The following is a 9,191-nucleotide window of genomic DNA, read 5'->3' on the forward strand; positions in this document are numbered from 1 at the left end:
AATTCAACTTGAATATATTCAAATTTGTTCCTTTCCAGAGGTTGCAATCCGTGGAGCATCTGCCTTGCCAACACTACCCCACCTACCTTGATATGTAACAACAAATAATTCCATCCGTTGTGTTTGACTAATTTGCTGCTCATCTGCGGACCAAATGCATAATAAAGCATTGTGAACAAGGTTCCTTTTCAAACATGGAAGCTGGTGTGTTTCATTCACTTGCTTATCGTTTTGTTCCTGTAAATTGACATCACAAACTGTAGAAGAAAAAACATTGACAAAAAAAATTTCCATCATCTTTTCCTCTACTTCGTTTTCTTTTTCTTCATTTTCCCTTCCTTCTGCAATTTCTATTTGTTCTTTTTCTATTTCGTCCTTCAGCCAATGTTGATCCTTACTGACTTGTCTCGGTGTCATAAATTACAGCTTCATTTTATGTCCCTCATGCCTCAAATAAGGGGAACATTCATCAAGATTGACTGTTTTAAAACAAAGTCATGTCCATCACAGAAGAAGATGGGAAGAGTCCATTGGAGCAATATCACATTATACTTCTTTCACACATTGCCCCGTACTGCATTTGATCCATGCTTGATTCTGATGAAAGCTTGTTGGTAACTTGAGTTTCTCCACCAATCTTTAGCTTACAACATTGTTGTCTTCCGTAATGGAATGCAAACTAAACATGGGTTGCCTTCGATTAAACACCTTGTATAATAAACTTGCATTGCTATTCCAAATCTGGTGAGCTAGGCTCTGAATACCAAATGATGTGAATCTAGAGGGGTGGATTCGTTTTATGGATCTATCAAGGTTGGAATGCTAATAAGTAAGAAATTTGAGAAATTATTTAAAACGAGAAAATCGGAATAAATAAGAAGATGTCGTGGAAAGTGATAGACGTCACACTTCCAAGAATTGAAGATAAGCCTAAGAGTTTAAACACACAAAGGGAAGAAAGACCTTCGATAAAACTCATGGATTCTTGAATCACTCTAGAACTTAGGAGAATCAATCTCACTAAGATAGAAGAGATAAAACTCTAATATTTTCTGAATAAAACCCATCCTGCTTAATTGATTAAATGGTTCAGCTTATATAGAAGCTTTAACCAATGGAATTACAAAAGACACATATATTGAAATTACATCCCACTTAAAACTATTAATGATCCTACAACTTAATTACTGATTGTGACTGAAATTATGGCAACCTAAACGTTACCAAAAACAATTCAGTCAAGCATCCTCTTGGTCTCCCAAAGGCTGATGACTAAGTTGCAATTGGGTCGTCATTACAACTTGAAATAAAACTAAACCAGAGCCCATTAATTGATTAAACCGAAACATAAATTGGTAAGCAGATTTTACAATGAATTGGACCATATTTAAACCAACTAATAACTTCAAAAACTAAAAATGAACTAACTGCAGCAAAGTGGTGCGTTAGTACTTCTCCATTTGAGTTATGATGTGATTCATATCACACCCCCCTTCTTCGAGAATATTGGTCCCGAATCTTAAGGCTTTATTTTTCGACTAGTTTTAATATAAGTTTGTTATGATCTTATGAATGACTTCATTTTCCACAACTTGAAACTAATTCTCTTCCGTCAGGAACAAATTCAACTTGAATATATTCAAATTTGTTCCTTTCCAGTGGTTGCAATCCGGGGAGCACCTCTCTTGCCAACACTACCCCACCTACCTTGATATCTAACAATAAATAATTCCATGCGTTGTGTTTCACGAATTTGCTTCTCATCAGCAGACCAAATGCATGTGAACAAGGTTCCTTTTCAAACATGGAAGCTGGTGTGTTTCATTCACTTGCTTATCCTTTTGATCCTGTAAAATAACATCACAAACTGTAGAAGAAAAAACATTGACAAATAAAATTTCCATCATCTTTTTCTCTACTTCATTTTCTTTTTCTTCATTTTCCCTTCCTTCTGTAATTTCTATTGCTTCTTTTTCTATTCTTTCTTTTTTCTATTTCGTCCTTCAGCCAATGTTGATCCTTACGACTTGTCTTGGTGTCATAAATTTCAACTTCATTTTATGTCCCTCAGGCCTCAAATAAAGGGAACGTTCATCAAGATTTAGTGTTTTATAACAAAGTCATGTCCATCCAAAAAGAAGATGGGAAGAGTCCATAGGAGCAATATCACATTATACTTCTTTCACACATTGCCCCAAACTGAATTTGATCCATGTTTGATTTGGATGAAAGGTTGTTGGTAACTCAAGTTTCTTCACCAATCTTTGCTCACAACATTGTTGTCTTCCGTAATCGAATGCAAACTACACATGGGTTGCTTTCAATTAAACACCTTGTATAATAAACTTTCATTGCTATTCCAAATCTAGTGAGCTAGGCTCTGAATACCAAATGATGTGAATCCAGAGGGGTGGATTTGTTTTATGGATCTATCTAGGTTGGAATGCTAAAAAGCAAGAAATATGAGAAATTATTTAAAACTAGAAAATGGAAATAGATAAGAAGATGTAGTGGAAACTGATAGACGTCACACTTCCAAGAGTGAAAGATAAGCCTAAGAGCTTAAACACACAAAGGGAAAAAAGACCTTCGATAAAACTCATGGATTCTTGAATCACTCAAGAAGTTAGGAGAATCACTCTCACTAAGATAGAAGAGATAAAACTCTAATATTTTCTGAATAAAACCCAACCTGTTTCATTGATTAAAACGGTTCAGCTTATATAGAAGCTTTAACCAATGGAATTACAAAAGACACATATATTGAAATTACATCCCACTTAAAACTATTAATGATCCTACTACTTAATGACTGATTGTAACTGAAATTATGGCAACCTAAAAGCCACCCAAAACAATTCAGCCAAGCATCCTCTTGGTCTCCCAAAGGCTGATGACTAAGTTGCAATTGGGTCGTCATTACAACTTGAAATAAAACTAAACCAGAACCCATTAATTGATTAAACCAAAACATAATTTGGTAAGCCAATTTTACAATGAATTGGACCATATTTAAACAGACTAATAACTTCAAAAACTAAAAATGAACTAACTGCAGCAAAGTGGTCGTTAGTACTTCTCTATTTGAGCTATGATGTGATTCATATCACACCCTCCTTCTTCGAGAAGATTCGTCCCGAATCTTAAGGCTTTATTTTTCTCCTAGTTTTAATATAAGTTTATTATGATCTTGTGAATGACTTCATTTTTCCTCAACTTGAAACTAATTCTCTTCCTCTAGGATCAAATTCAACTTGAATATATTCATATTTGGTCCTTTCCAGTGGTTGCAATCCGTGGAGCACCTCTCTTGCCAACACTACCCCACCTACCTTGATATGTCAAAAGAAATAATTCCATGCGTTGTATTTGACGAAGTTGGGGCTCATCAGCGGACCAAATGCATAATAAAGCATTGTGAACAAGCTTCCTTTTCAAACATGGAAGCTGGTGTGTTTCATTGACTTGCTTATCCTTTTGTTCCTGTAAAATGACATGACAAAATGTAGAAGAAAAAATATTGAGAAATAAAATTTCCATCATCTTTTTCTCCACTTCCTTTTCTTTTTCTTCACTATACCTTCCTTCTGCAGTTTCTAATTCTTTCTTTTTCTAATTCGTCCTTCAGCCAATGTTGATCCTTACGACTTGTCTTGGTGTTATAAATTTCAACTCCATTTTGTGTCCCTCTTGCCTCAAATAAGGGGAACGTTCATCAAGATTGAGTGTTTTAAAACGAAATCATGTCCATCCCAAAAGAAGATGGGAAACGTCCATAGGAGCAATATCACATTATAATTCTTCCACACATTGCCTCGTACTGAATTTGATCCATGCTTGACTCGGATGAAAGCTTGTGGCTAACTCGAGTTTCTCCACCAATCTTTGGCTCACAACATTGTTGTCTTCCGTAATCGAATGCAACTAAACATGGTATGCCTTCGATTAAACACCTTGTATAATAAACTTCCATTGCTCTAAGGAGGCCCCCTTTTATTTTTCTGCCCTAAAGTTAGTGGGCTGCCCTTGTAAGTGGGCCTAAGGCCGGCCCAACGAATAAAGTCTTTAGGTCTGCCCTAAACCTAACGTACCTTACCATTTTCAGAAAAAAACTTTGCCCTTGCCTGGAGCTGCAGCCGTCACCCCTCCGCTAGGGTTTCGTTCGACTGTCACGTAAGCTAAAGGGTCTTCTACTCCATGTAAGTGTCTCTCCCACCCGTACTGATTCCCTTTCCGCTGTCTTGTTTCATATGTTCGGTTAAAAGCCCCGTGACTCAGTTTCCCTGGTTCTATTTCGCTGTCCTGCCAGTTCTGCGAGCCATCCTTGAGTTGGTTCACCTCGAGGTCCCGTGTCGAAGCTCCGTTAGCCCTCTTCCAGGTACGGGATGTTAGAGTTCTTAGTTTCTAGTTGTTTTGGTCGGTGTTTGAGTTGGCTGCTGCTTGTATGGTTTAATCTTTCGATTTGATGCGTGAGAACATTTTGTATGTTTGGTTGGTTTGAAAACATGGCTGTTCCAGATGAACCAGTGACAAGACCTGTAAATCTCGCCCAAGCGAGTCAGTCTCGCCTAGGCAAGATGAAACAGGGAGCTCGCCTAAGGCTCCTGCGCGAAAGGTCGCCCAGGCGACCTGCTCGACGTTTTGAGCGAGCGAGCATCTCGCCCAGGCGAGAGGGGTCTTGCCTAAGCGAGATCCCGCATTGCTCCCTGTTTCCCCTTTTGAGCCCTCGCCTTCAGCCTGAGCGAGGGATTGGGCGAGGCAGTGCGCTGTTTGGGTGTTCGTTTAGTCTTAGATGATTGATATTGGTTTGGGTGTGAATTGTATGATGAGAAACATGTATATAATGGAGTATTATGCGTGCTTGGCATGAATCACGAATTGTGTATGACGGGTCTAGTATGAAAGTTGGCATGTTAAATGAATGAGAGGTGTGAAACTAAAGGAACATGGTATTAATACGAAATGAGGCCCTAGACTCATGGGGTGGTGATTATTAGTAGTATGGATTCGAAATATGATGGGCATGAGGAATTAATCTTAGGGGTTGGTGTGGAAATGTAAATATAATTTAATGTTCCCTTACTACTGTTTTATGAATGTTTGTCCGTGTCAGCGTGTAATTCCTTGGGGTCTCTAGGTGAGACCTTCGGGGCTACGCTTCAGTGGTCGGGATGTAATTTCATGGCCCCTGTTAGTGGGTGTCCATGGTGGTGCCCCATCTGTATAACCAGGTAAGGATTCAAGGTAAGGTTGCATCCTGACACTCTGAGCAGCCAGTTAGTCTCACCTAGAGCGGACTGACTCCTGTGGTGAGAGTAGCAGGAGGCCTGAAATCCAGTAAGGGCTAACCTTGTGGTGAGGGAAATTTGATTCATCATAACACTTATATTACATAGCTCAAGATCGAGCAGCTCAGGGTCGAGCAAACGTATCCACCACAAATGCAAGCATCCGCTAACATGTCGAGTCGAGTCGTAGTGTATTGAATGGAGAGTCATAACATGTTTAGTTGTTATATGGATATGAGATGATGAAAATATATTTGACTGTATGATGAATATGTGTTGGCTCTATCTTACCCGTTTTGTTGCATGGTTGTGTTGTATGTGGCTGTTCTTCCTTGCGATGATCATCAACTTGGTTGATGGGAGCAGATGGGCGAGGTTCTCGTGGTCAACAAGGGAATGGTGATTCCGCTACCTACCCGTCTGGGCTGTATCTTGTACTTCTTTCCGTCATGCTTCTTTAGGGCTATGGCCCCTGTATTCGTGATTATTAGATTGTAAACTTTTAGTTAAACAATTATTCTGCTTTTGTTGGCATCGTGGTGTGCCTAGTTTTGTAGGGGTGATGTTGGGAACCCCAAGACTGCATTGTTATACTATCTTATGTGTGGCGCTTCCTTTAATTGCGTTTATGAATTAAATGGGACGTTACATTTATGGTATCAGAACGGTCATTCCTTAGGTCTATGGACTTGGGTTGTCCGCTTAGCTTTCTCTGTGTGTCTCTAAGTGTTCGGTTAAAATTCTTGCCTTATCAAGTCTAACCAAGTGATTTTTCTGTGTGCCAGTGGACTATGGCACCTCCTCGTCGAGCTTCTCAATCATCCCAAGGGGACGCACCAGATATCGCCAGAGCCATGGAGGCGATGGTAGCAGCTATGGCGCAGCAGAGTGCTGCGATGATGCAGCAGCATGAGGCATCCATGCAGCAATAGGCGGCGTCGCTTGAGCAGTAGCAGGCAGTGATGCAGCAGATGGAGGCTGTGAGGGTAGCTGCTGAGGATGCTCATTGGCAGCACATGGAGGCCCTCTGCCAGTTGGAGGAGAACAGGGCGGTTGCCCCTGTGTTTGGTCCGGAACCACGACCTGCAGTCAGGGAGTGGAGCCTAGAAGACTTTCTGAAGCACCACCTGACGAAGTTTGATGGGAAGACTAGTCCTGACGCCGCAGACCAATGGCTGAAGGACCTAGAGTGCATCTATGACACCAAGATGTGCCCTACGGAGAACAGGTTGGCATTCTCGGTTTACATGCTCACAAGAGAGGCGGAGCATTGGCGGAGCAGCAACAGATCCATCCTAGAGGAGAGGGATGAGCTAGTGACGTGGGAGACTTTCAGAGAGAGATTTCTCTCAGAGTACTTCCCAGACAGCATCCGGTACGCCAAGGAGGTGGAGTTCCTCCAGTTGACCCTGGGAGGGAAGACTGTCACAGAGTATGCTGAGAGGTTCAAACACCTCAGCCGTTTCTACACCCTGCCGCTTGACGAAGAGTGGAGATGCCGTAAGTTTGAGAACGGCCTCAGGGGGATATTCGCTTGATGGTGGCACCCTTGTCCATCAAGGATTTTGCCGCGCTAGTAGAGAAGGCCAGGGTGATGGAGAAGATGAAGCGTGAGGTGGAAGGCCAGCGCCCACAGCAGCCATAGCCGCCTCAGAGGATAGGTGGACCATCTGGGTCTAGGCCCAGACAGGAGGAGCGGAGGAGACCATATGATAAACCCCACCATCAGCCTCAAGAGTCTAGGAGTTTTCCTCCGCAGCAGGGCCGAGTTCGGTGTTACTCATGTGGAGGACCCCACCCGAGGTACGCTTGTCCACGTAGGGAGGGTTACCGTAGGTGCAACAACTGTGGCAAGGAAGGCCACTTTGGGAGGGATTGTCCCAAACTTGCTAGGGCAGTGACCCGCCCTCCAGTTCAGACACCCCATCAACATCAGGGGAGAGACAGAGGCAACAGGCCTCAGGCGACAGGCAGAGTCTATGCCATGATCGGAGCTGAGGCTATAGGTTCAGGTAACCTTGTTATGGGTTATTGTGTGATTTCTGGGATGAGATGTTGTGTGCTATATGATTCTGGAGTGACACACTCTTTTGTGTCAAATGCGTGTGTGGAACGGTTGGGTCTGCCGGTGCATGAGCTGCAGTGTGAGCTTGCGGTGTCTACTCCGGCATCGGGTTTGGTCAGGACGTCGTCCTTGTGTGCTAGGCTTCCAGTGGAGGAAGAGGGGAGCAGGTACAGGGTGAACTTAATTTGCCTACCTCTACAGGAGTTGGAGGTAATCTTAGGGATGGATTGGCTCTCTGCCAATCGCATCCTGATAGATTGTCGGGAGAAGAAGCTACTTTTTCCCGACACAGAGGAGCCCGAGTTGGTGTCTTCTCAGGGTGTTATGAGGGAACTACATGACGGAGCGCGGTGCTACATGATCTTCACACATATGGAGGTGGGGAGAGGAGAGACCACGTCAGTGATACCAGTAGTCCAGGATTTTGTAGACGTGTTTCCGGATGAAGTACCAGGGTTGCCTCCCAGTAGAGAAGTGGAGTTCTCTATTGACCTGGTACCAGGGACGGGTCCGGTATCGATGGCTCCGTACCGTATGGTTTCGGCAGAGTTGGTAGAGCTCAAGAAACAGATGGAGGATCTAATGGAGAAACAGTTCATCCGACCCAGCACTTTGCCTTGGGGAGCGCCAATATTGTTGGTAAAGAAGAAAGATGGGAGTTCGCGTCTATGTGTGGACTACAGGCAACTGAACAAGATGACGATCAAGAATAAGTATCCACTCCCGAGAATTGATGACTTGATGGATCAGTTGCATGGGTCATCAGTGTTCTCGAAGATAGATCTGCGATCGGGTTATCATCAGATTTTGGTAAAGGCTGATGATGTACAGAAGACAGCCTTCAGGTCGAGGTATGGCCACTATGAGTACGTGGTTATGACGTTTGGTGTGACCAACGCTCCAACAGTGTTCATGGACTACATGAACAGGATCTTCTGACCTTTCCTAGATAAGTTCGTCGTGGTCTTCATAGACGACATCCTTATCTACTCCAGGACGTAGGAGGAACATGCAGAACACCTGAGGTTGGTGCTTGGTGTCTTGAGGGAGAAGCAGTTGTATGCCAAATTGTCTAAGTGTGAGTTCTAGATGGATGAAGTTCAGTTCTTGGGACATGTGATATCTACTCAGGGGATTACAGTGGACCCATCCAAGGTCGAGGCAGTGATAAGGTGGGAAAGTCCTAAATCAGCCATAGAGATCAAGAGCTTTGTGGGGTTAGCAGGCTACTATAGGAGATTCATAGAGGGATTCTCCAAGATAGTGGCGCCTCTGACTTTGCTTACTCGGAAGGACCAACCCTTCACTTGGACGGATAAGTGTGAGGAGAGCTTTCAAGAGCTAAAGAGGAGATTGACGAGTGCTCCTATATTGGTAATTCCGGATGTGGAGAAACCGTTTGAAGTCTACTACGACGCGTCTCATCTCGGACTTGGTTGTGTCTTGATGCAAGAGAAGAAGGCGGTGGCGTATGCTTCACGACAGCTTAAGGTGCATGAGCGTAATTATCCCACTCATGACCTTGAGTTGGCAGCGATAGTTTTTGCCCTGAAGATCTGGAGGCACTATCTTTATGATGCTCAGTTTCGGGTGTTCAGCGACCACAAGAGTTTAAAGTACTTGTTTGATCAGAAGGAGCTGAACATGAGGCAGAGGAGGTGGATGGAGTTCCTGAAGGACTATGACTTCGAACTCCTATATCACCCGGGGAAGGTAAATGTAGTGGCAGATGCTCTGAGTAGGAAGACGGTACACACAGCACATCTCATGATAAAAGAGGTGGAACTACTAGAGAAGTTCAAAGACATGAGGATACAGGTGGAGTTGGGGTCTGAGTC

The 9,191-nt window shown here is 43.3% G+C and overlaps 1 protein-coding gene across 1 annotated transcript; it reads left to right on the forward strand.

Moving 5' to 3' along the window:
- Window positions 1-6,304: 6,304 nt before the first annotated feature.
- LOC146886365 (uncharacterized) lies at window positions 6,305-6,826 on the forward strand. Its single transcript, XM_085673412.1, has one exon. The coding sequence runs from the start codon at window positions 6,305-6,307 to the stop codon at window positions 6,824-6,826; it is 522 nt and encodes a 173-aa protein (XP_085529538.1).
- Window positions 6,827-9,191: the final 2,365 nt, after the last annotated feature.

The sequence above is a fragment of the Vigna unguiculata genome, chromosome 5, assembly GCF_037176805.1.
Source record: "Vigna unguiculata cultivar grain cowpea cultivar isolate G323 ecotype 2 chromosome 5, ASM3717680v1, whole genome shotgun sequence".
Taxonomy (NCBI): Eukaryota; Viridiplantae; Streptophyta; class Magnoliopsida; order Fabales; family Fabaceae; genus Vigna; species Vigna unguiculata.